This window comes from Harpia harpyja, chromosome 1, assembly GCF_026419915.1.
Source record: "Harpia harpyja isolate bHarHar1 chromosome 1, bHarHar1 primary haplotype, whole genome shotgun sequence".
NCBI classification, from domain to species: domain Eukaryota; kingdom Metazoa; phylum Chordata; class Aves; order Accipitriformes; family Accipitridae; genus Harpia; species Harpia harpyja.
The window spans coordinates 17,019,378-17,047,318 of NC_068940.1; the positions used below are offsets into that span (position 1 = coordinate 17,019,378).

The 27,941-nt window shown below is 40.3% G+C and overlaps 1 protein-coding gene and 1 long non-coding RNA gene across 2 annotated transcripts in view; one reads left to right on the forward strand and one right to left on the reverse strand.

Moving 5' to 3' along the window:
• CDH6 (cadherin 6) overlaps positions 1–27,941 on the reverse strand; it is a 106,987-nt gene that overhangs the window by 41,113 nt on the left and 37,933 nt on the right. The window contains exon 2 of the mRNA XM_052781010.1: positions 12,099–12,454. Coding sequence (XP_052636970.1) covers positions 12,099–12,326 — 228 coding nt within the window. The 5' untranslated portion in view covers positions 12,327–12,454. The remainder of the gene's footprint in view (positions 1–12,098; positions 12,455–27,941) is intronic.
• LOC128139079 (uncharacterized) lies at positions 23,706–25,608 on the forward strand. The gene is made up of 3 exons (XR_008234213.1): positions 23,706–23,870; positions 24,270–24,308; positions 25,528–25,608. It is a non-coding gene; the product is annotated as an uncharacterized LOC128139079 (long non-coding RNA).

Below are 27,941 nucleotides of genomic sequence, written 5' to 3' on the forward strand. Positions count from 1 at the left end.
ACAGCATAGTTAATGTACCTCCACTCTTTAAGCTTACTAATTAATACATAAACTATGTCCTATTTTCCTTTTTTTCAAGAAAAGATACTTATTGAGCCAAAAGGCCCAGATATATATATCTCATCTTTTAAAAATTACACAGGGAAAAAACCCCAAAATCATATGAGTCTTTTTGTGTACCGAGCCATTTTATGGCAGAATACTTTTGTGGGTTTGATCTAAATACTTTTCAGTTAATTTGAAGGTCTTCAACTGACTATAATGAGACTTCTGTCCTGTACTGCATTACTCAAACAAAAAGGGAACTCACATAGTGGTAGATGACAGCAGGTTTTCTACTGAGATTAGGATAAAATATTTTTTTCAGAAAAGAGTACATTCAACAAACATGCACTTCAATAATTAATAACTTGGTTTAGTATATGACCCTTAATCTCTAAATTATGTGATGTCTATAGTTAGTGAAATCAGTCTGTATTATATGCCCAGCTTTGATTGCCTGTGATTTCGTGGAGAATTTACTCAGTGACAGTTGCTTACTTTTTATCAGTGCTCAAAATTATCAATTTCATCACTGAGAAAATGTTTTCTTTGGACTCATGAATTTTCAAAAATGGCTCTCAAAATTTCAAAAATTATATGGTAGGCAAATATAGCACCTTCATTAAGGTATATGAACAAGTACATTTCTAATTCGGTGAAAACCTCTATTCTCCTGTGGGGGTAGGGGAGAAAGTATCTCAAAGACGAACCAGGAAAAAAACAAACCAAACCAAAAAAACCCCCATGGCCTAATATCCAGAAATGTTTTTACTGGGATATAGTTGAATAAAACATCAGGCTGCTTCAGCAAGTAACAGCTTCTGACTACTCCCTGATGGATGCGCTTGAAAGCAAATGCTCATCCTTTGCTTACTGACAAAGGTGACCCTTTGATATTCTGAGCACTTGATGCTGACAATCAAATCCTGAAATATGTGTATGAATTTTATATGCTATATAAAAGTGTGTGTGGCAGGGAGGAAAGCAGGGGGATGGAGAAGGGAGGATATAGACAAACACTAAAACAAATGAGAACCCACATTCAGATTTAAATGAAGACTTAACAAGAAGGAAATTAATTCATATCCACAGGTTTAGTCGAGTCTTTAATCTATTTGCATGCCTGGATCTTTTAGTTCTACAGTTCAGAAGCTGGGGAAAGGAAAAATACCTCCATGCTGTCGTGTTCCCTAGCTTTGTTTCTCAACAAAAGTTTGTGTCGTGTAAACAGATAATTAAGGATTTGTGTGAGACAGCAGGTACAATCTAAAAGGCTGCACATTTAAATCTCAACAGGACCCTCTCGAGGAAGGCTGCTCAGCTAGGAATATGTTTATGGGAAACCTTAGCCAAGGCTGCCATTGAGTAGATTCTTCTTTCAAATGAGTATTCCTCAAAGTGCATTCATCAGGATGTAAAGGGATAGCTCACATGACTTGAATGCTGCAACAGAAGGATATAGGCCCTTTAGAAATGCCAGGCCAGGAAAGCACGCAGGTGGATTAGCGAAATATCAGCTCAGGTAGATGGAGCTTTGCTTTGGAACAGGTCACAAATAGTCAAGAGCTTGTGGATAAGAGGACAGACCAATACAAGACATCACGGTAGGCATCTGCTACAGACTGCCTGCTCAAAGAGATGAAGTAGATGAAGCCTTCTTTAGACAGATGGCAGAAACCCTGTGATTGCAGGCCATAGTACTCATGGGGGACTTTAATCATTCTGATGTTTGCTGGAAGGGCAATATGTCTGTGTGCAAGCAACCCAGTTTTCTGCAGAATGTCATAAGAGAATTTCTTGATCCAGGTGATTGATGAGTTGACCAGAGGATGCATTATGTTGGACCCATTACTCATGAATAAAGAAGAACTGCTCAGGGATGTGCAAATGCAGTTTGCCCACAGGCCCCAAAGATCCTTGAGCCTAGCAGAAAATTCTGGTGGAGTGAAGCATTATCCACAGCAGACAAAAACCAATAAATTAGCGGCCTTTTAAATAAATTGGACAAACTCACTTCTCTAGAACAACATTGATGCATCTAAGGATGGTGATATCATTGGGGAAGGTTCTTAAATTCCAAAAATAGGGAAAGTCACACTCATTCTAAAGAAGGGCAAGAAAAAGGATCTAGAAACTAGAGACTGGTCAGCTACACCTCAGTTCCAGGGAAGGTTATAAAGCAAATCCGCTTGGAAGATACATTCAGGTACATGAAGAAAAAGGTGATTTGGCACAACCAACATGGATTTAGTAGTGGAAAATCATGCTTAACTAACCTGATTGCCTTCCATGACGGCATGGATGGCACTGTGGGCAAGTAGAGAGCAGTGGATATTGCATGCCTTTAGCAAGACCTTTGACACAGTCTCCCATAGTACCCTGACAGACAAATCAGTGAGATATGGACTGGAAAAATGTCCAATAAGGTGGGTGGAAAATTGGCTGGATAGCCAAGCTCAAAGTGTTGTGATCTGTGATAGGAAGTCTGACTGGTGGCTGATTACTAGTGATGTTCCTCAGGGGTTGATACTGGGGGTCAATGCTGCTTCATGTCTTTATTAATGACTCAAATGATGGAATGCATCCTCAGCAGTTTTTCAGATCATTAAAAAAATGGAGGTTGGTTGGGTGAAGCTCGCTCAATATTGAGAAGGTAGAGGTGCTATCTGGAGGGACCTCAACAGCCTGGAGAAATGGACTGATGGAAAACTCATGAAGTTCAGCACAGGCAAATGCAAAGTCCTGCACCTATGCTGGAATAATCCCTTGCAGCAGTACAGGCTGGATAGAAAACAGTTTTGCAGTGAAGTATCGGGGCATTCCAGTAGACAAGAAATTGAATATGAATCAGCAGTGTGTCTTTGCTGAGAAGAAAGCCAACTTGTTTGTTTTAGCAAAAGTATAGCCTGTTGATTGAGGGTATTGATCATTCTCCTCCATTCAGAGTTTGTGAGAATACAACTGGAGTACTGCATCTAGTTTTGCCCCTTCTCTGTACAAGAAAGACCTTAACATATTGCAGTGAGTTTACAGAAGGGTCACCAAGAGGGTTAGGGGGGCTGGAGCATATGATGTATGAGGAGAGGAGAGAGAAATGGTTTTGTTTAGAATTAAGAAGAGAAGGCTTATTGTTGTTTACAGTTACCTATCGGGAGGGCGTAGAGAAGGCAGAACTTGAGAAGGCAGTGACAGGATGAGAGGCAACAAGCGACAGGATGAGAGGCAATAGACACCAGTTGCAATGAGGGAAATTCTGATCAGATATTAGGAGGGGGAAAAAAAAAAGAAAGGAGAGATGGTTAAGCACTGAGAGAAGTGCCCAGAGAAGTTGTGGAGTCTCCATCCTTGGAAATACACAAAACTTGACCAGACACTGCACTGAGCAACATGCTCTAATTGGTTTGAGGAGGAGTCTAACCTTCTTTGAGGAGGGGGTTAGGCCAGGTAGCCTCTAGAGGTTTCTTAATTATTCTGTGATTCTATCTGGCAGAAGTGATATTCAGTCCCAGGCTTCAGGTAATAGTTCAAGATCCAACATTGCCTGTCTAGGAATGAGGGTTTGTTTTGACTGGAGTGAGAATACTTGTGTCTATGCTTTCCCAATTATATCATATCTAGTATTCATGAAAGAAAAGAATTCTCTCTGCAGCACATATAATTGGTGTGATCCTATCACTCTAAATAATCTAAAAGGAATTTTTCATAAAATACTTTCTGTAGGTAAAATAATAGCTATTTGCATGAGGTAGGTTTATCAGGTTAATGGTGTATAGATCCTGACAGGCTTTGTTACTTGGAAGTAGCATGAGGCTTAAGCACACACCAGTTTACAATTACCATGAATATACATGCAAGAGTTTTCATCCACAGGGCATTAACTCTTTGCCCTCAGCCCCCTTGGCAGTTGTTATTCCCTGTGTGTACAGGACATTCTGTGAGGAATTTTAGCAGTTGTAAGCAGCATTAACTCTGCTTTAAACAACTGACCTGAAATGTGTAAAACCACAGAAAGAGCATGGAGTGGAAAGAAACCGTGAATGCTCTGACACCTGTGTTTGCATGCCCTTTAAATCCTCTGCCAGTGCCCCAATCAGCTTGATTGTAAGGGCTGCTAGGTAGAAGGAAGCATGTCATAGAGCCAAAGGTACAGTTATACTGTTTGGCCCTGTCTTTTAGAGAGACCTTAACCTTCCGTTAATGATAACATGATGCTAAACACAGAAGTTATAGAAATTACTTAACTTGATGTTGCCTTCTGACATGAAGATATAGTACGGGCAAAGCTGACAAACATGCTAAAGATGACTGAATGATCATTATGTGAGTCTGCGCGGGACAGTAAAACCTTCTTTGTTCCAATAGACATCTAATGGTGAAATATCGCTTGATGTTCCACAAAGAAACAAAGTAAGAAATAGTGCCAGATAGATGATATTCCTATACAGAGAGGCCATTCTAGCTGAGCTCTTCTGGAGCCCGGCTCTGTACAGCACGGCATATCCAAGTTGGGGATAGAGGGCTGCAGTCTTTATTGAATGATATGATTCCAAAATAAACATCTCTGAAAAGAAAACAGTGGGAATGATAGTTCTAGCATAAACATTTGCTGATCTGTTTTTCCCCTTCTCCTTTAATGTACGGTTTTAACTCCCAGCTAACTCAGTGTTTTATTTCTTTACAACCTTTGTTGTTCTGGGGTTTTTCCTGAAATTAAAGAGAAGAGAGAAAGGATTGATATTTTTCCTTTCTCCTTTCCTTCCAGAGGGTGATTCTTCCCTTTCCTTCATCTGCTACCTCAGACTTTCATAACTACAAGCTTCACTGAATCCTCAAGTACTTGCAAGTGCATGCTGGGGTTTGTTTCACCCCATTAATGGTGAAAGCAAGCCACAGTCTGCATTAGCACATACGGATCAACAGTAGGTATTCACATCACAACACATTTTCAGTTTGTGTTTTGAAATGTTACACTGACTGGCCACAGCTCTCAATCTGCTGCTGCCCCACTGTGAACCTATGTTCACCAGTGAGAGAAACGGCAGCAAAAGAAAAGGGAGTCACAGACAATATGAGTTTCATTTAATAAAGAGATTTCTCCAAGTTTTATGGTTTAATATTTTTGGTGAGCTAAGTGTAAACAACAAATGGTGGAGTAACAATGGTTCTTTGTCTTGAGCCTGAAAAAGGGATTTTTTTTAGCTGTCGCTAGTGTGCAAGTTCTATATTCATGACATTGCAGCTTTATAGCGAGGACTTTACTGTGCTATACAAACAAATAAGAAAATGGTAATCATGGCTCCAAAGACCAGTGATCTAAGTAACCCAAAATAAAGCACGAACTTCACCTGCAGTCTCTTCTTGGGGAGGAAGATTAATGTGTTCAGCTGTTTTTCTATAGCTAGAAGTCTAGGGGTACACAATTCAGGAAGACATGCTGATTGCTAACATGAGGAGGAAAGGATGATCTGTGAAAAGATGTGTCCCAAAATGTAAGCACTGGTATGAGCAGGTCATTAGCATACGGAAAACAAAATTCTCTAGTTCAGGGCACAAAAAAAGAAAAATAAGAATTAACAGAAATACTGGCTTGAGGGTCCCAGGATTTGCTTGCTTCTCTAGGTGAAATGGGAAGAAGGGGAGGAGGTTATGTACTGTTACACTGTAAGTACCATCATGTGCCATAATGGAGGAAATGTGGTATGTTTGAAACAGATGGTTGTAAGGCTCTTATATTGTGTAATATATTTGGATACAAGGATGATGCCAAATAGATTCACAATTATGATGATCATAAACATTAACCATGCTATATTTCCTGCCTTTTCATTTTCTGAATAACATTCTTGTCCATCCCACCCATTTCTCATTATCTCCTTTCTTAGCCCCCATATGACAGTTTAAAATCTGCAAGCTGTTTCTGGATTGTCATCCTGGGCCTCTAACCTCTCAACTGTCCCTCATTTCAGAGTTATCTCTATTCCACAGAGACCGGGAGTACAGAGAACTATCAGCGCCAGTAAATCTTTCAAAGAGGAATATAAGACAAGTGTGTGTATGTGTGTGCAATTCAATATAGGAATGAAGGGCACTTGGGAAAGTCAAGTGGTGGAACATAAAATATGAATGATGGATGAGGAATAAAGGAAGTGCAGATGCACCACGGCATTTGTTCTACCTTTTAAGAGAATGACAAGTATTCAGCCTATTGAAGCGGGAGGCAGGTGACCTAATCATTTAAAGGGGGGGGGGGGTTGGGGGAAGGGGCTAAGAACTCTGAATTTATTATTTTTTTTTTAAATCTCAGTTTAGAAATTTCTGACTTTCAGCTGTGCATAAGGTCATTTAGCCTCCCTGTACATCAGTTTCCTGGTGTGTAAAAGGCTGGTCTTAATGCTCCTTTCACCACAAAGTTAAACATATCATTGCAATTAACTAATATTGGTACACGTAACGGACCCTGTGACTTTCTTGTCAGGAGCAAGGGCAGAAGTGCCATAAATGGCCCACAAAAGCCCTATGCCCTGCTAAGAGAGAAGTTCCTCTGCAGAGGGTGATGCAGCCAGCCAAGGACCACAGCACCCTCACACAGATGGTGTGCTGGAGGGAGCCTACGTTTGGAAAAATGCAAAACTTTCGTCCTCCTCCTTCTGCATGGTAAAGGGTGCGGAAGTCCTCTGAGGGGCACAGCATAAAGTCAAATTTCGTGTGCACATTTAGTTGTGGAAGAAGACCGTTGAGGACTTGCCAGCAACAGGGGTCCAGCCCAGAGCCTTGTGTACACTGTGGGCACTGCTGCAACCCACAGAGCACCTCAGATTGACTGATGCAACCTAAGGATGACTGACAGCTGCCTTCAGTTTTGCTGTGAGCCACTTCAAGCCCAGGAATTGTTCAGGACTGGGAGGTCATTTAGACTTAAAGCCTGGCTCTTGGGCTGCCAGTTCTCCTGGAAGCAGAGTGCAGAATCTAGACCCAGAGAAAGGATATTCTGAGCATCAAAAAAAAAATTGAAAACTGTTTTGAGGAGAACCCCTGAATAAATAGAAGTTACAAGTGGAACTTTTAATTTTAGGCCTTGGAAAGATAACAAATAGTCACTGTCTTTGGAAGAGGAAACTGAAGGCATCAGGTGTATATCATAGTGCAAGTTACAAGGTAAAGAAAACAAACAGTGAGCAAGTGTTTGCCAATACAACTGCATAAAGGATGTTAAAAGTGCAGATGGGAAAAATGATTTTAGTTTGACTTTTCACATCTTGTTTTTTGGGGGGAGCAATAGTTTTGATGATAAGTACAGAATGCTAGTGTAGTAAAGATCTTTGAGAAAGTGAAGGTTTCTCTTGCTAGTTATCAGGTCATCCAATTAAGATATGACACCTTTTAACCACTGGAGTAATGTGACACATTATTGCCTCAAATGCTGAAAATGTATGGACAGTATTACATGACAATAATTTTCCTTGTTTAAATAGCCCCTTGTGTGTGCTCACAGTCAGATATTTTTGTCTCAGTATGTGACTTAGTCCCATTACTTGCAATGGTTTGGAGAGATTCTACCTTTTGTTTGATTTGCTTCTGGTGAAATACACTGCAAAGAACGGTTCTGCTTGCCTTCAGAATAGCTGTAGCCAGAAGCAAAATCAGGCAAAAGAAAGAAACACAGTACTGAAAATATATTGTAATGCGATGCCATTTAATTCATCCCCTCCCTCTCCAAAGCAGGATCAACAGTACCTTAAACCATTCCTGACAGAGGGGAATTTATTTTTCCCAGTGGTTCTTTCAACACCAGACAAAAGGATTCTGGTTTTGCCTACAGTAATGCAGTATCCTCTCTGCTTTGCCCAGTCACATAGCAGAAGGACTTTGACTTTATCTTCTTTGAAAAATGGAGTTGTCAGCAGAGGATGATTGTTTATGATGGGTTGTACAGGTAGTAACATCAGATAGCTTCCAGGCAAGCATACTGCTTGAACTATATGAACATCAGTAAGACATAGCAAAAATGAAAATTATGTCTGGAAGTTTCCTTTTAGTGCTGGACAGAGAGAGTGTGACAAAACCGTTCCCCAGTTGTGCCTGTTATTATCAGGAAAGCAAGTTGCTCCTTTCCACCGCAGGCTGCCAGAAGCTGTTTCTAGGTTAATGAGTAAGATTTAAGACTTGTTCAGATCTTTCTTTAGTCTAAAAGAAAGCGGCATCCTATCCCTTTACGTAACAATGATTTGTAGGTTTGTGCTCTAACAAGACCACTCACTGATGGATGCCAGTACATGGATTTTATGTAGCCAATGGGACAGCCGTGCAAAGACATCAAGAGCATAAAAATGGTAGCTATACCTTTGAGTATAATCTTGGAACACGGCAGATTTTTTTCTTTCTTTTGCCCAGGAATATCTGAAGACCTCTAGGGAACGTAGCATATATTTCTATATACAGCTTCATTATTTACCAGTGATTTAGAGATGCATTCACACCAGCCCTTTAAAATTGTACTAAGCAGCCACAGGTACAACTAGATCTCTTTTAAAACCCAACTCAGATGTGGCAGATTTTGGATAGGCAGTAGTGCTGGGCACTTCCCTACTTTGATGCTCATGTGATCCTTTTATTTTATTTTGGGATTGAGTCCCTGCCAAGTGCCATAATTTCTGAACCAGAAAAAAAGATATCTTCAGGTTAAAATGTCACTGTGCCCATCAATCACACTTCAATGAATAGCTGTAGTTCACAAGTTATTCAGCAGTGCAATGAATAATTCCAGTCTAGAACTTTTCTGCAAGTTCCTTATATTATTATGTCTGAGACTAACCAAGACTGGAGGTGTCAATTTCTACTCTTTTTAAAAGGCTTTATTTCATGAATATACAGGGATGAAATTCAGGAATAAAAGAACTGGATAATAAAGTGATGGATCTGGTGTCAGAGCCACAGAATACAATCAACGCGTCTTGATAAAACTGGGAGCTTCTTGTTGGCACCCGCATACTCTTGTCCAGTGTGATACAGCAACATATTTGGGCTGACAGTAAAATGTGTAGCAGACAAAACTGGGGAGCACTTTTTAATAGCTGACAGTACCCACGGGTACACAAAAAGGGCTACTTTCTCTCATGTGTGCTTCGGCAATTATTTCCTAAATGATGGAAAGCATTTGGGTTTATTGGATATAGAGTATACGGGGTATGAATCACAGTAGTGCTCTGGTTCATGACTTGGATGATGCTTCAGCATGTCTTCAGTACTGCCTTCAGCTCTATCTTCAGAGAGATTACCTTTCTTTTTTATTATCTCAAACCTGAATGCATTCCCCTTCACTTTTCTTCCCCTTCTGTCTAAAACTATTTTGATATAAATGTGGGTTTTGTAGAATAAGCAGTTACAGGATGTTACAACTGTAATTTGGGTAGTTTATAGAAATAATGCTGTTAGAATCTTTCACAACAGACTTCTTATATCTCAAATTTTGATGTAGATGTTTGAATTAAACAGATGTTAATAAATGAAAAGACAAAAGTAAAACCAGCCCAAGTAAAAGATTTTTTTTTTTCTTGTAGCTTATATGGAATCACTTTTTTACAATTATGATGTTAATGCCCATCAGCTTTAACCACTATACACAAAAAAACCAGAAGATCTGGGTGTGACTGCTTATACAGTAAGACATAAGCACAACTCCCCTTGACATACATATATTGCTATTTTTTTAAAAGATTTTTCTGTTCACATTTCTTTATGTTATAAGAGAATAAAAGGACTATAACAAAATATTCTTACCATTTTTGGTTCATAGTAAAGGTTAACATTTAGTCCTCTGAGGAAAAATATGCTTCATAAACATGTTCATTATCCTCATTTGCCCACACCAATCAAGTTTAATTGCTCAGTTAAATTGCCTGGTTACCTCAACCTGGAGACATTCAGCTGTTTCTATCATTTATCCTCACACCAATATGCAACTTTCTCTAATAATAAATGGCTGCTCTTCCATGCCTCTTGGCTAATTGTTCAATTACAAGGGTGTGAGCAGTTCTGACATTTGAAAGACGTGTGAAAGGCCACTTGTGAACAGCCCAGGAACACAGAATCAATGACATTTATACATTATGTGTTGTTTCTATGCTTTGTAATAGTAAGTATATTAAAGTACTGATAGGTGGAAGAACAATTTTTAAAAATAACATCCACATTTTTTTCTCTCTCAATGACTCCAGTTCAAACTTTCTTGGTTTTCTGGTCGAACTAGACCATTTTTTAACTGTCTCTCAGCAAACTCATCCTACAGGAATATTTGCTCCCTCATCAGTCTTTCTGAAGCCAACAGCTTCTACTCTAATTCTGCAGTGGAGAGAATAGGGGACTTGAGGCTGAGCAGGTTTAATGTCAAAATTCACAGTGAAAATGACAGGCTGTAGGACTCGCCTCAGGACCACATACTTTATATTTGGAGAAAGAGATCCCCATTACCCTGACCCCCCCGAGTAGACTGTGGAACAGGAGAGTGTATGGAGGACTGCTGTCTGTTAATGTCTTTCCTTTCTTTTTTCCTTGACTCCATTTTTCTTACCTGTTGGGTTTTTTTCCTTTACTGTCTCATCTTCTGTTTTTATTTGTGCTCTCTTTAGGTAACCTTTTTCTCCCAACTCCTATCCTCTACTGCCATTTGATGTCCCTTTCCCCTCCTCAATCTTGATTCCTCTTTGTAAAGTTTCCTCTCCTTCCACCTCTGTCTTTCTAGTTCTTCTCTCTTACTCTCTTCTGGCTTTTTTTCTTACCCTCTTATCTTCCTTCTCTACTACTTCTCCCTGTGGACTCTCTGCCTTTGGCTTTTTCCTGTAGATTGGGCTCAATGGTACCCTTCATGAATGCTGATTATCCTGGTCGGAGCTCTATGAGTATTACACCAGCTGAGTAGCTCTTCATTTCAGTCATGCCTTGCAGCCATTTAGCAGGAAAGGAGTGTTGCATCCAACTTTGACTGACAGCTGATTGGCAGGCAAGAAAAGCAGCCACCATCCCTCATGGGAAAGCTCAGAAGTTTGCAGAGGGAGATAAAATGTCAAACCACTGTGATCTGCAGCCTTTGCTAAAAGGCTTGAGAGATCAAACTAGTTCAGACACAATCCCATTTTAGTTTGGAAAGCTAAGCTGTATTGTTTCTGCTTTGAATGTCATCATCAATAGCATAATTACTGCATTCTGCAAGAGAGACTCCTATAGACTATGGCACCTTGGGCAGTATAGACTCTCTCTAGACTTACCACAGGTGCATTAGCTCTACAATTCACATAAAGGTTGTTACCTACATGGGGGTCTGCTGCTCAGGGAGATGGATATTCTCAGAGTTAAGCTGTGATTTTTATTTTTTTTAATTATTATTTTTTACAGACAGTTTTCTAACTGTCAGCATGCTTTGAGCTTAGAAATTTTCAGCTGCCTGTTGCTTCTTAGTCTATAAGCACAGTGTGCTTCAACTCTTTGCAATAGCATGGCTTGTGGTATTAAGGTCATGTCACAGAGTCCTCAGTGGCACCACAAAACCTCATCAGAAAATGGCTGCAGCATTGTTGTGTGCAGTGGGGAATAAAAAGGGAAATGGTTGCCTGTTTCTGGGTAGAGAGAATCCTTACCAAAATATGGGTACTGTGAATCCCAAATATCTTGGATCAAAACCTCTTCTGGTTTATATAGTTTGACTCTAGCAAAATTAATGAGCATGAGGGAAAATGCATATTACATTTTAAAGCTAAAAATCTGGCTTAGACAACCATATAATTAAGCTGCATTATTTCCAGACAAAAATAATACGGAAAATCTTTAACATAATTGTGCATGATTGGCCATGGGATTGCTGGTTAAATGAGGAACTTCCCGTTGTTGATTACAATTTGAAGCTGAAGTGTACTAACCTTTCTGCTGAATTACTCCTCAGCAGGAGCTGGGCAGATAGGAAGACGAACTAGAAGTTGTAGCAGGCATTGTTCTTACCTACTTGCTATTGCTGGCCTTCCAGCACTTCTAAAATCAAAACATAGATATGTATGAAAGAATCTTACCTTGCCAACATATTGGTAGTCAGTTCCTGTGTATTCCTCCAATAAAAAGAACTGATTCCACATCCAGCTCCTTTTGGAACGATGGAGGTCTCGCCTGCTGTTTCCAGACAATACCAAAACCTTTTCCTTTTCTGGAAAGCCACTAGTCCTTTTGGATAATGGAGTTAAGAAACTTTGGTGGGGCTGACCAGCCCAAAACAGAAGCCAGAAGCAATGGTAAGTTCTCATCACGGCAACACAAGGGGGTCTAAAGAACGACTTTTTGTCTTGTCCTCAAACTAACCTACTTTACTGCATTGAATCCAATCTCATGCCGTCTTCCTTCCTTAAATAGTCTTTGCAGTCTCAAAGGATCTCTGAAAAGAAAAATAACAATTTTTTGAGCATTTTCAAAGGTATTTAACATTCATCACTCAGCAAAAAAGTCCAAAAAGTAGAAAAGTAATAGTGATTGTTGAAAAGCTGGTCTGTTTCTGGTTCAAAATATTGCAAGTTGTCCTTCAAATAATCTGAGTGAATCTATATTGAGTAGGAGGAAGGAGTCCCAATTGGGTTTGTGGATTTCTGGGAGGGGGTTCCCCCTTTAACTCCATTTACTTCCATTCATTGACTAAGGCAAACCAGGCATTTGTCTTTTTACTGCCTGAACATTGGGATGTAACAACTGATTAGTTTCTGACTGGGGATCTTGATGAGGTTACTTTATTACATCAAAGAAGGGCTAGCAAGAATGCACACTGTCTGCCCAGGAGGCATTCTGTTGCTATAGTTATAGGATGAAGAGCCTGGACTTAGAAAACTCCAGGATTGTTCCCTCACATTTAAGAAGTTTTGCCTTTGACTTCATTTAGGAAGTGTCAGGTAAACAGGTTAGTGAAAGAAACGTGTATATTTGTCCATATGACACACATACTACACCTGTTTGCTACTGTTTAGGAAGTTAAGTGAACATTTTGGTTTTCTCAGTTACCTACTGCCAGAGTTTTGTACTGAATTAGGTTCTTTAGATACATAGTTATATATGTAAATGTTTTCATTAATAACTTCTAAAAATAAAAAAATTCAGCTAGTTCATCACTACCTGTGGGTTCTTACTAGCTACTGCTTCCTACTATTATTTACACTAAATATCTGTGCACCTACAAAATAGTTATGAAAATGATCCCTGTCTCTGAAGACTGCATGATTTTCATCATGAAAAAAGCTATACATACAGTACCAGAGTGTAGTGCGGACAGTTCTGTTTTTAAAAAATTTGAAAGCTTCTGTTCAGGAAGAAGAAATTACACTATGTGTTTCAGGTAACAGGTTATGCAAAATGCCTAATGAAGAGCTTTGGAACATTTTATAATGTGAAGAAACCAGAATTAGTTGACAGAAACATTCCACAACATATAGTTTTCATAAACACTTTGTTAAATTTTTAGTCCAAACAGATCCATACTCTTAGAGAAGGATCATTTGATTAATTTTCATTTGGTTTCACACAGATGCTCTTTGGAAAAGTTATTTTTTTTCAATATTCTGATCAAAAACCAAGAAATCATTCTGAACCAGCTCAAAATTCAACACAGCATCTCTCAATTTTTGTAAATAAAGATTGTGGAATGACAGTCTGACTATACCAAATTGAAAACAGAATTTTTTTTTATTTTTATTCTGTAAGCATTTCACACAATGCTACTTGGATCATACTCTATATCAAAGGCCAATTTTTTCCCTATATCATGTGTTTGTTTTTTAAAGGTGTAAATCAGGCAGAATTTAGCCTTTGAGCTACACTGATGGAGTCAAAGCATTTACAATGCCTCAGGTTAGCCACTCTTCTGGTTGTCATTGTTTTTAGTAATAAATTGTATAAAATAACCTCAAGTCTCTTACAGTTCTTCTTAGTAAATCATTTTCTATAAAGAAATATCACTTACTTAGCTTTTAGATGGATAGTAGGTAATGGAACCGGGCTGTTCGAACAATATTGTTTTACTGCTTCACAAGGTAAAATACTGTAAAAAGGTAACTTCTGGGTGAGAAGGAGTCAGTTTTTTAGCATTAAGAGGAAGAATGGAAAAGGTACAATTAATTCTGAAGTAGTGTAATTTCCTCCGGAGAAGAGGGAAAGTTTCTAGGTCACTGTCATTAATGCCAGTGAACTTTCTGTAGGTAAAAACAACTCTGTCCTGCAGGTCATGGGAGCTGCGTCCACACAGGGCTTTGAGTGTTGTTGTGAGAAAGACAGTGACACCTAAGTGTCTACAGACATACATATAAACATTAACACACACACAGAGATAAAAGAGCAAGAACAGAATCACTGCCCACCACAAGAAGATATTCACAGAGGAGGAACAGAAAAAGCCAGCGTGACTAAGCTTTACAATGTGTTCAACAATTGCCTTCAGTGCAATTCATGGAGCGCCGGCAAATAAATATGCAGGTCGCTAGAAGGGGACACGGGGAGATTCAGGCACCGGGCTAGGGAGAGCTGAGGTGGCTTTAAGTGTCTCCCAGTTTATTGTCTCTCTTACCCTCCTCCTGTACCCTTCCAACCTGCGTAGGGTCTTGTCCTTTACGGCTCTGCTAACATCCACTCCTCTAACACCCGGCTGAGTGGAGTCTGTTCTGGTGGGCATTATTCCCTGGCGTGATACGAAAGAGGAGATTATGTCTCACCCAATATCTTTGACTTCATTTTCTTGCTGGGTTGGTTTGTGGGGAGGCTGGGCCTGCCCAGGTAAGTTAATTAGTGCCCCAGGCAGCAGCCCTGGCGAGCTGCCATGTAACAACAGCACGGCTGTCACGATCTGTGCTTGCAGTGCAGACGTGAAAAGATGGATGAGACGGTAGCTCTGGCTGTGCGCACATGGCTTGCCTTATCAGGGAGGCAGGGTCTGAGGTAGGGAGCGCAGCATATGAGCAAACCTATTATTTTGCTATTAGTGAAGTCTGCATGGATTGCTGAGGCGTGAGGGAGTGAAAATCATCACTCGACAGGCTCCCCAGTGCTCGTCTCATTACCCCTGTGGCCAAATCCCACAGTGGGTCTCCATACCTCTGCTCCTGCACATAACATTTCCTGAGCAGTGCTGCCCGGAGCAGCATTACCTAGACAGGATTTGCGCCAGCCTTTTAAAGGATCTGTCCTTCAAACGCCAATTGCCAGGAAACAATTATTCTTGTGGGGGAATTTTCTGTGCTTGAAGTCAGCTATATTTCACAGCTCTGATGTCATGGGAGAGGTTTTATAGTGGCTCATGCTGAAATATAGCTCGTGAGAATGATATCATAGCTGTGAAATACAGCCTTTTACTCTTCTCTGCAGAGATGTGTCCAAAATGCTGAAATAAGGGCATGATCCCGTAATGTCCTTCTTGACTGGGTAGTCTTCACTAAGCAGCAGAGCAGCTAAGCCCCGGCAGCTTCCCTGTGAGTGGCAAGAGAGGAGACACACCTTTACAGACCTCGGCTTAAGCGTGCAACTGGGGTAAGTACCAACTGAAGGCCAGGATGTCTTTGCCCTATAGGTGCTGATAACTGGTTTATGGGTCATAGTGATAAATTCAGTTGAGTGAATAAAAAGGACAGGAGCACTATACTCTGAGCTGAGCCTTTAGTAAAGAGTGAGCTCCTGTGGCTCTTAAATGCCATTTTGTGCTCCAGTCCCAATGTCTCGTGCTCCAGAGAGGTCTCTGCAATGTAATAGCTTTTCTCGTGCAATCTCCTTTCTTTATTTTGAAAACAAGCCATTCACCAGGCATATTTTACTTTCTTTAAATGTAGGTGTGCAAATGTAATTGATGGGACCTAAAATTTCTTTGGTTTCTTCACATCGCATAAAGACAGGCAATAAGACAAAAGGGGAGCTTTAAACATGGCATTTCTCTCAACCATCAACTGGTCAGCTGGTTGGGGAACTCGCTGTGTTAATCAGCTCTCAGGAGTGAAAAACAATTTTACTGTACAACAGCCTCAGCCAACTGGCTTAGCTCTGTCAGCTCAAATGTATAGCAAATCGGGGCTTTTTACAGGAGAAGAAGGAATCTGCATACCCAAGCTTAAAAATACTCCCAGTCTAACTTTAAGTATGATGATTGTTAACTTAAAAGCAATGTCACTTGCAGTCACAGAACTGTCTTTGGTGTGACAAGTCATAGACTTAAAGTTTATGCTCATGCCTCTTTGAAGGATCAAAACCTCAGACAATTGCTTAATCACTATAAATATCAACTTACTTCAAAATGATTTCCCCTAGGTGATGATATTCATAGTCAACCTTTCTAGTCACCCTTTCTTCCAGTATCTCATTAATGTAGGTAATGTCTTAATGCCACCAATGTGAGAATTCAGTGCAAATTTACACCTTTCCAGAGCAATGCTTAATTATTTCAACTATAAATCAAAGAGGCAATGTGTCCATTGGAGTCATTCCTATGAATCAGGGAGCTCTGCCCTGGAGATGCCTTTCTGGCACAGCAACAGGCATCAGGTGCAGGTTCTTGACATGAGGAACCCCAAAGAGGTTCCACCTCCGCTCCCACTCAGCACTGTGGGTTGTGCTGCTCTTCCTAGTTGCTGGTTAAATAAACCAGACTAGCAAAGAGCATTCCCATGAGAGGCATCAGCAAGGAGAAGGAAAACATTTTTTCTTCATTCCATTCTGTTGAGCCCCATAGTACTCCCCCAACCAATAGAGTCTCAGAAGAATATGTTCTATAAAGTATCCTACACTCTGGATTTTAGCATAATTTCTTTTCAGATCCCATGCATTCAGTTACATTTCTGTATGTATTTATACATCTCGGACCTTACAGGCTGCTATTAGATTTTAAATAGCCTCTAAATATGCCAACAACCATCAGTGTCTCTAAAGTTTCTGACATAACGTTTATTCAAACAGAAGTGCCAGTATAATAGATCTTTTATTTCCTAGTCATCTAGGTACAGTTTCATTGTTTGAGGGTTGGGTGCAAAGCTTCACATGTTAGGATTAAGGTCCATTAGTACACTGGATTGAACATTAATTGTATTTTCAAGAATTGATAATGTAATGTTATTCTCACACTGAGAATAACAGTGAAATGAGAAGGTGAAAGTTAATAGATGATGTGGCGTAGTAATTTAGGAAACTGAGCATGGGAAATGATACTGATGTATCTGGGTGAGTGTAATATGGATCTGAAAATTCAGCTAACAGGAATAGTTAGTTTTAGGTTGGGATTTTGTGGGGGGGGTGTGTGTTCCATTTATGTGACACAATAAACTGCATCCATCCTCACGGAGATTGCTTAGGTTCTTGGGGAAAAATGCACAAAGACAGAGGATAGACCCTCCTCTCTCATTCTAGCAGATTACACTATGAATGCACCAATGTATGTGCCTTTACTGCCCCAAAATCAGGTCTGATTTATGGTTGTTGGTGCAAAGATGCAGACTAGTCCCTGGCTTCACTAACAGACATATTATATGAAGTGTCTACCACCATATTTGGAAGAAAAGGAGGGTTCTTCCCTGGAAGCTTTAATTTACATTTAATTTTGTAGAAGATGCGGGGATGCACTAAAAATATTCTGATATCATATCTTCTAGATGCTCACCCAGCCAGCGCCAACTGAGTTTGCCAGGCAAACTGACCCTGTTTAAATCCCAAACAATGCTACAGAGCAAACTGCCAGCCGTAGTAACTGGACCACAGACTTTAGCTTCACAGTTTCCCTGTGCAGGAGAGTCAGTTGCTAGTCCCCCAGCAAGACCATGCAGTGAGAGACTCTCCATACTTGCATGGTCCTGCTGGAAGGACCTTCCCCTGGCTCAAGCATCAGGTGCAAGTGTTCAACCCATCAAGCCTGAGAGAGACGAAGACATCAACACTTCATTGTCAAAGCCTGAGAAATGAAAGATGGGGAAAGCATTAATGGGGGAGGAGGATAATGGTGAAATAGTGAGTCCTGTGTAAGGTGTGATAGTTTGTGGTATGGAATGAGGCATGCTAGGTAAGGATCTGGTGATTATTTGCTTGGGTTTTACCTTGTTGCAAAGCTATCCCAAAGAATCAATGTCCAAGTCCCTAAGAGAACTCGCATGACCCAGAGGAGCCAGGACCCCAGGCTGTCGTTGGGGCTGTCCCCACAAACATGAAGTATGTAATTCTGTTACCCTGCAGGCAAGACTGCAAGGAAAAGATTAAGGCTGTAAGGAAAACCTGCAGAAAAATTACTTTCTCATCACGGGGGGGAAAGGTTAAAATAGCAATAGCTTCACAAAGAAAGTATTCCAACTAACTTAAAAAAACAGAGGCTTCCAAATTTATCATATTCAATTCTTTTCAGTGTCATCTTCATATATTTTAATATATCATATTGATACATTTTCATACATAGCAAAGAATTCCTTTGCTAGATATTTTCAGTAATAGCTAAGTTTCATGTGCTCAGAAGCTGTAACACTGCAGACTTGTCCATAATTGACTTGGACTTAAAAAGCAGTTGTTGAGTTTGAGCTTACTTTACAATTATGTCTCTCTTATGACCAGTCAGATCTGAAAGTCTCCATCTAATAATTTTCTCAAGCGTGAATTAGCTTTTACAGTTCTGAAATCCAAATGCCCTTTTCCCTTCATTGTCCATGAGGCATTCATTTGTAAATATCAGTCATAAACAGAAAAAAAATTTCAAATTTCAGTGCAAAGATAGCTGATGAAATTTTAATCTTCTGATGTTCACTTGTTTTGATGTCTTTGTTATATAAACCCATATGCTCTAGCGATCGTTCCTGTAAATACACCTCTGAAATAACAAAACAGAAGAGAGCCAAGAGAGAATTCAAACTGAAAGATTTGTGGTTTTAAACTAGAGGTACTTTCTGAAGACATCAAGTATACAATGTAATTGCAGCCAGCAGTGGTTGATTATAGTGTCTTTCAAAGTCATTTTTTTATTCAATTCTCTCAGCAGGAAAAAAGGTCCAGAATGATAAAAATAACTAAATGCAGCAGAAATGTTAAGATAACTACTACCTCTGTCCTGCATTGGGATCTATTAACATGGCCCTTTTGAACAATGCAACTGCTTTAACCCTAGTGGACCCAAATGCACATGAACACCAGCCTTCACAAAAACACAGTACAAAAGAAGGAAAGTGAGCAGTATGTGTCTTTCTTTAGTTCATGAATGGTGGTGGCAAAAGATGACTGTATGACTTTATTCAGTAGCTGGTGAGTGAATTGATGATGATGTTTGTCTGCTCTCAGATGTTTTGATTTTTTTTCACCTGACATTTGCAAAGAGCCTTAGTGTCATCTTGTTTCAGAGATGCCCACTCTAAGTCTCTGTATTTAGCCACACTGGGAGCATATCTTTTATCCACTGTGCATAAACAGTCTCAACACACAACATAGAGGAATGGCACAGAAAAAGGAACTCTTGTTTCCATTGTGTGGTTGTGTTAAGTGACTTTTCTGTGGTCATTCAAGAATATCTAAGGTGGGTCTGGAACCTGGACTTAGATTTTCTGAGTCATACAGCAGGATTTTGATCACAAGGTTATTCTCCTTCCTTTCTGATGGTGTGCCCATCAAAGGCATAATATCTGTGCTTTAGCCACCACCATGTGCACCTTTGCTGCACATACTGGCTGGATGTTGGTGTATGCTGCAGGGTGTGTGGAGGGTAGCTGGAGCACCTGGAAAAAGATCTGACGTTCCCTGGGTGCACAGGCAAGAGCAGTAACTGCTGCAAGAGCAGCAACCTTACGTAGGTGTCACAGGCTAGTCACCTCTGCAAGCAGCTATACGGAGGAGGAAGGACAGACCCAGCTCTAGCTGATCCTGTTGACTTTGTGAGCTACCTCTGCATGGCATTAATAGGAAGCAGGAGCTGGTCTTGCTCAAGGCTTCTAGCCTCTTCTGCCTTTTGCAAGTGATGTGGGGACAGGCCTCCATGGTATTTCATTGTCCCCCTGCAGAGGGAAGCATTCTGCTAATGCTGCATTATAATCTAAAATGGGGGACAGGTGTGTGACTAGCAGGTAATACAGAATAATACTGTAAATTCTATTAAGTTGTTCCTTGATGGAGAGTGGACTAAAACAGTTAAGCAATCAACTACGTTTAGCAGGAGAACAAATCGGTAGCATTCCTACTGCTGTGCAAATCCTGCACATGGGTCTTTTATTCCTGATCAATATCTTAATGGCAGAGAGTAGCAGATGTGTGTGGAATCATAGCCAAAGGGTTTTCAGCAGTACCAAAAGTATCCTTGAAGCCATGAAAATGCTGTAGGAAAACCTTATTCCTTGTTGCAGTACTTGATGGAAGTCTGCAGTGTTGTCATCCTGTTGTGAAAGTTACTGTTGTTCTCAGACATGCATTGCTTTTTATGAAGTTGGGGTTTTCCCTAAGCCTTTTTGTTTGTTTGTTTATTTTAGGATAGGGAACTAGCAGGTTCTTCAAAGCAGGAGTGCCATCAAAAAGAAATTCAGTCCAACTTACGCATCAAAATGTGATGTCTGAAAAGGAGCCTAGCCTCCCTACCCAGTTAATAGAAAGAGGAAGGCTCTTGGGTGACTTGAAGTGCCTAAATTAAAGCATTTTGTCCTTCCACTAAAAAAGCTATGTGGTTTGAATACCTCTTCTTCTGTTTCTTTTTAGACTCTGGTACTTGAAAGTCTTCTAGACAGGATCTCAGAAGTGATCAGTGACTTTTTAGGCTTTTTAATGTAAAGCAAAAATAGAGCTATTTTAAGCAACACTCCATTCTGAGAAAGGTATGAGATGCTACCACCCAAAAATCTCTAGTAAGGGAACCATTCCAAATCTTTTGATATATTAAAAAAAAAAAACAAACTGGTCAGCTTTTCCCTGAAAACTGGTTTTCTTCATGTAGGTGAGTGTGAGAGACAGGACGGAGTTAATGCCTCAAGCACCCTCGTGAGGGACAGAGATCAGGGCCTGGCCTTTGCAGTTGAGGGAAGGAACAGAACTTGCTTGCAAGGCTGCATAGCAACACGACATGTGAGGGAATGAAAGAGCGAATGTCCCAAACATGGTGGCGGGGCAAGTCAGGCACAACAGCGAACCTGCGTAACAGCGAGCCGCAGGTGGAGAAGCAGGCCAGCAACAGGGCGCGGAGGCCGGGCTGGGCCGCAGCACGCGCGGTTCCCTGTGCTGGTACACTGCACGGCCAGGGATCAAACCAGGGTCGTGCCTGCAGGGGGGGAGAAGCTGCTCCCCAAACAACCCCCAAGCCCACCAGCCCATTTCCTGACACCTAATTAGCCTAATGAGTTTGAGTGCCCGCCCACTAATGAGTTCGAGTGCCCACCCGAAGGAGGGGCAAGGAGATGATAAAAGGACATGAATTGAAGCCCCGTGTGTGTGTGCCCTCCAGAACTGGACCCTTAGGCTGGTGGGATCAACGCTGGACCCAGGACTGGTGAAACCTTTCTCTTTTCCTCTCTGTCTCTCCCTCTCCTCTTTTCCATAACCCCTACACCTCATCCCTTTAGACATAAACCGTTGACCAAGTCTGGGACTAGGAGTGGATCCAGCCGCCCCTGGGCTCCTCTCTGGGAAGGAGTCCAGAAAGCAAGGGGGTCCGTTCTGAACCTCGTGACTCAACGGGAGGGATCTCCTTATTGTCTTCCCTGAACTGATAGATCTGTGGTTAGCACGTGTTACAGGGTTTACTGAGGTAGTTCCATGCCAGTTCCTGTTGAGAGAAACCCCGACACCTGCTTTTACACCTTCTAAGTTCAGGCTGCTTCTGCCATGAGTAAAATGTTTAACTGATCGTTTGGTGTCCTTTCACCTTAATTTAGCCCGAGGGAATTCCAAACTCACCATGACCCCTCCCTGGTCTGTCTAGCATGAGTTGTGATAGTAAGATACCCTGTTTGTTTTTTTCCATGCGCACTCGACCCACTGTTTATTAGGCACCTACCTCCATGCCACCAGAGGAAAATTACCCACAAGCTCCCATAAATGAGACAGAACCACAGACAACAGATCCTTTCTGTGCTGATCAGCAATTACTCAAAGCCAAGGTGTCAGCCATACTCTCCAAGCACAAGAGAAAAATCTGGGCTTGCAGCTGCTTTAGTGGCATTGCAGTTCTCCCTCAAGTATTGCAGTGTGATAATGAAGGCAGAGGATATACTGCCATATGCATAGCCAGGAATAAAAGAAAGGAGGAGGTAAGGTTTCTTTTTCAATGGGCACCAGCATATCTTCCTATCAGACTGACTATTTCTGACAGTAGTGCTTAGGCAGTGCAGTAACAGACACAAGAAAAAGAAAATTGTTTGACAGGAATGTTTTGGTTGTGCTTTGGGCAGTGTGTATTGTTGTCAAACACGATATTGATTGCTAAAATCCTGATTTACTTCCTACAGAAGAAACCCGCAGACTGAGATAACAGAATTGTTATAGCAAGTAGTACAACTGAGGGCAAACAGGTAAGCAGAGTTCACCTGATTGTAATTTAGGCACATTAGAGCTTATGCACTTTTCATATGCACAAAAGACATTGTTCTGTTCTGGTTTTTTTAATTACAACTGTCTGTAACTTCACATTTCTAGGATAGCCAGAATCCTACATGTGATTGCTACTGCCTTTTTTTTGTTTTGGTGGGGGTTTGGGGTTGTTTTTTTGTTGTTGTTTGTTTGTTTTTTAGCAACCCTAATCTCTTCTGCCTGCCTGCCTTTTGCAGTTCTCCTTACAGGTGCTCTCCTCACTACCCCCGTTCCCAGTGTGCCCCATTTCATCTGTGGTAGAGCGAAGCAGTTATCTGTCTTAAGCAGTTTTCCATTCACCAGCTGCTGTTTGCTTCTGTCTCTCTGCTAGAGGCTCAGTGCTCACTGTATTTTTCTTTACTTCTTGACAGAAACATATGCTAATTTCCCACTCTGAAGTTAGGCAAGAACATTCGCTAGGTGGGACATGAGGTACTGGACCCGGGGAGGACAGAAACAGCCAAACTTTGGTTTTGTATTTGATTGTCAAGGGCTTTCTTATTTCTCATAGACTTTCATGGTCATTTACCACTGTGAAATGGATGTCGAGTGCTACCAAATCAGAAATGCCTGCAATGCTCAGCTTATTGTGGGCAAGTGAACTCCATTTGTGCAAATACGTTCCAACAGGAGCAATCAACTGGAAAATAGAGGGGTGCCCATTAAGACTAATTTCATTATGAATGTGCTAATAAAAGAACTGTAGATTTGTAGGTCATGTCTCTCTTTTGATGAAAGAGTCTATTATTTCTTTGATTGTGATAGTAACTGGCTATACTAAAATGCTATAGCTTCTTTAAAAGCCTCTTAATGTTACCCCTATTAACTGCACAGCTTAAGAAGCTGTAGATAGACAGGAGAGCTAATACAGATCTGCTGGCCTCCCTTCTTAGATGTCTTGATCTTACTTGGAATCCTATTAAGGATCTAGGAGATCTTCTCAAGCAGGGCTAGACTGGATGGCAGAGGCTGGAAATACCTGTGGCAAGTCCTCCTGGGCAATCCTCGTGGCTAGCATTAAAAAAAGCTGCAGCAGTGGAAGGGACTGACCATTTCTGAGTGACTTCAGAGTTACTAGGACTGGATAATGACTATTAAAATGGGAGTAAGGCATGCTTGCGGTTCATACAGGGTGAATAAATACCACGCTGTGATGGCAGGAATGTTCTGGCAGTCTGACTAGTAGGACATTCTTGTCCAGGCGGGATGATATTTATTCATTGTACAACTGCACACCAGAAGCATCTACACTCTCCCTGTGACTTCAGGTGAGGCAATAAACTTTACCACTTCAATGTGTATTTCCAGCCACGATGACTCATCACTTAACTGAGGTTTTGGGAACAGTGAGTGATGTTTCTGAAACTCTTGAAGTTTCTTGAATAGGAAACATGCATACTTGCTTTTCAAACCGCTAATCTGAGAGGTGGCTTTCTTCTTTGAAAAGGGCCTTTTAATATGTTTTTGCCAGTAATTTTATGTTTCTCAGAATATGAAAATGTATAAAAGAATAATGCTACTTGTGACTGAATAGCTTCTGAAATATTTAATAATGCCACTTATGTCACTAGTTCTTTGAAAAACCTTAATGAGTTGTTTAATTAGGAATATTGAGGAAATTTGAATCACACGATGGTTTTTTTTTTCCCCTCTCTTTGTTCACACAGCTCTGCATATATACACTGTGAACATCAAATACTATACAGGTGACTAACCCCTTTACTTGTATTATTAAAGCATACTCCTCTGGGCATTAAAACCAGTAAGAAAGGTTCCTTTCAGTGGTATGTGATCAGACCCCTGTAAACATCTTGCCTCTTAGGAGTAAAAATAAAAAAGATAGGGAAAGAATCTGATCTGTCTTAAAACAATTGGTGTTCATAGTATTGTTAAATTCTTCGCAATTACATGTGGAATCTCTTTGGGATACAAACCGAGTTTATATTTTTTGGAAGTGGGGTCTCTAATGGAATTACTGCAATCCTCCCCTTGTGTAATGGAGACTTGAATGTGGTGCTTTTTTTTAAAAAAATCTGTTCCAGATAGACTCTTTGCTATTGTTTTCCATCGAAGGGAGCGGGAGTCATGCTGCAACTGTTAACTGTATTGCTAATGCTAAATAACTATGTGATCATCATGTGCAGCAAATTGGGGATTAGAAGCTTCTAGGACAGCTCTGCTATTATGTTTTAGACAACTGAAGGAGCTAATCCTAAAAATACAAAATGTGTGATGCAAGTGGCAGTTCTCAGTCCAGGCATCAGCAAAACATTGCTCTGTGCAAGCCACTGAAGATGGCAAAATTGGCCGCCTTTGCTCAGTGGAGTTTTGGGTTTGATTCTGAATTAATTCCATGGAGTTGCCAGGATTTATAGCCAAGATCAAAAACACTGGATAAGTGGTTTGGGAGGAGCAGAATTCAAAGAAACTATTTCTGCATAATTTGTGCTTTCATGCCTGTAAACAGATGTCTCTGTTTAAGATAAACAAAGAGATACTAATCTGGACAAGAGAGACTTCCTTCTTATTTTGGAAAATCCTTTTCATCTCAAAGGTATTCCCCTGAGCAGTTAATGCTCAAGAAAAGTATTTCCAGTAAGAAATGAAACTTGTCCAGGTGAGGCGTCAGTACAATCCCTGACACTACTCTTCACATCAGAAAGGGGTAAATCCACAGTTCTTCCGTTAGTGGAAAGACTGCTCCATACATCTTAAATATTTTCTTAAGCCAAAACTAAACTTCTCTGATGCTCTTACAGACTATGGTAAACAGAAACAAACAGCCTCAGTCTTGTTGAAACTGGTGAGAATTTCGTGTCATTAGAGCCAGCATGTCAGGCCTGATTTTTTTGTTTGTTTGTTTGTTTCATGTTTCTTAGTCCTACTATTGCTTCTTTCAATCATTGATATTCTTTTTATTGGCAGACTTCTGTTTGCCTGATTTTAATGACTACAGCTGAAGACACTGGAGCTTAAATACCACATGAAGTCACCAAATATTTACTGACTATCTAGAAAAGTCCATGCTTTTGCAACAAAGGATGCATTTAATCGAATCTCAAACATTCCTAAAAATTGCACTTATTTGCACTCATAATATGTTCCACCCCAGTATCTTAAATATTACATACACTTCTAGTGCATTGTGACTGTCGTCAGCTTAGGCTGCTTCCTTCTGGAGAGATAAAAGCCTCCTTCCTGTCAAGGTCACTTAGCTTTCATCGTAAAGTCCTCCCACGTTCTGCTTTCCTGTTTCCTTCTCGCCTCTAATTATGGGCAAACTGATGTAAGCTGAAAATTGTCAAATTGCCCTGAAGGCAAACATGAGTGTTTATTCACCTAAGGTACCTGCATAGTCTCAATTGCCAAGGAGTTCGATCACTTAATAATCTTTATTGTATTTATCCTCAGAGTAATTTTGTGAGAATTGCAAAGCTACCATTCCTGAAAATGGAAACAAAGTGAATGTAAAGACCAGACCTTCAAAGGCATTTAGAAATCTAACTCTTACTGCAATCAGGTCAATGGCATTTAAGCCATTAATCCCATGATGGTTTAGCACTAATTCAAAAACATAAAACAATATGGACACCGAAAAATCTGAGGAATCATTATAAATGGAACATGGATAAACTCATAAATACATACATGTGTATCCTTCTCATTACTCTGTAAGATTTCACGTATTTCTACTCAAGTCTTGACAACTTTGTTTTGAATGATGTTTCCTTAAATAAGCTGTAAGACATTTACAGTTTTATGATATTTCTCACCTGCTGGATGAAGACAAGTTTCAAAACAAAATCAAAATTACACCAGCAGTTTATTAGCTCCATCTACACTTTATCCGTTGAATTGATTGTCTTGTAATGAAATGTTGTTTCTTCACTTACATAGCCAATCCATAATTTATCTGTTTTAAACCAGAAATTAGATTCTCTCTCCTATTTAAAGCCCTTGCAACTTAGCAACAATGCAGGTCTTAGGTACACTCCTCTGCTCCCTCCCCATAATCTCTAACCAATAGCCCTTTCTTCTGATTTACTGCAGGTTATTTTACACTGTAGGCTGTAAGAGGACTTATTTTCAAGTATGGGCACTTATAAAGCAGTAGGGATTATCCAAGATTCAGGCTGTCTGTGAAAAAACATGGTATTTCATTAAATGGGCAATCTAAGATTTATGATTTTAGATTTTCATTCCTTTCTGTTTATAAATGTCTGAAGTTTGTCAGAGGTGTGATATATTGTCACTTGGTACCATATTCCAAGTGTTAGGCTTACATATGTATATATAAATATATATATTTATGCCTGCACCTGTGTGCTGTACGCTGCTACCTATACTAGTAATGGCTAAAGTAATGCTACTATTGCTGGTGGGACCTGAACTTTGATTTCAGCGCTGAATGGCTGAAGTGTTTCCTTGATGTTAGTATCTAGAATAGGATGGAGGCTTAAAACCACAAGCTGCTGTTCCTTGAAATGAAAGTGTGACTCTATCAGATGTGAGTAGAGCTGAGTGACTTCAGCTGGAAAGAAAACCTCAGGTGTTTGGGGGAATAACATTTAAACACTTTCACTGTAGTTCCTTTGACTGTAACTGGACAAAGATCAGGGAAGCAGAGTTTTACTGACAAAAGCATTGATGTAATTGGTATGTATGAGAGGGTGTATGCATCAGCAGTACTAGTGTGAACACAGCTTTTGTAGCCCTGCACCTCAGGAAATAAGATGTTGCCATTGCTACTGAAAAATTGCAGATTTGATTTTATCTTAACGTAGGCCACTTCAGGCCTTGTCTGGTCCTGAGCTTACGTTAGCTTATTTGAGCTGAACCAGCAAGTGCCCAACAGGTGACTAATGTCCAACTTATTTTTTGTGTTAGCTTAACTCTGGGAAATTGCATGGTTTTACCCTAAAGAAATTATACCATGTGTGTTGTCCCAACAGCTCCTAAGTGAATATTCTGTAACTAAAGTTGGGCACAAATTAAAAAAAGCAATAGCAACAGACTGTGTGAAAACCCCAAGCTGACCCAGGACCAAAGAGGAAGAAACTCTGACCACCAACAGCATACTTCTCCCAGTGTGGAACTTAGGGCACTATTTGCTGTTGCTACTCATAAGAAAGGTGAGCGTGACATGACAAAAAGAGGTAGATACTAGGAAGTTGGTGACTAACAAATTGGATTGTACTATTAATGGGAATTAGCAATAGTTAGATAATATGGACTATAAATGTTAGCATCGTTGTAACAGGACTTAGAATAACTGTTTGATTTATTTTGATTTTACTGTTGAAACATTAATTAGACTAACAATAAACTCTAATTGTTGG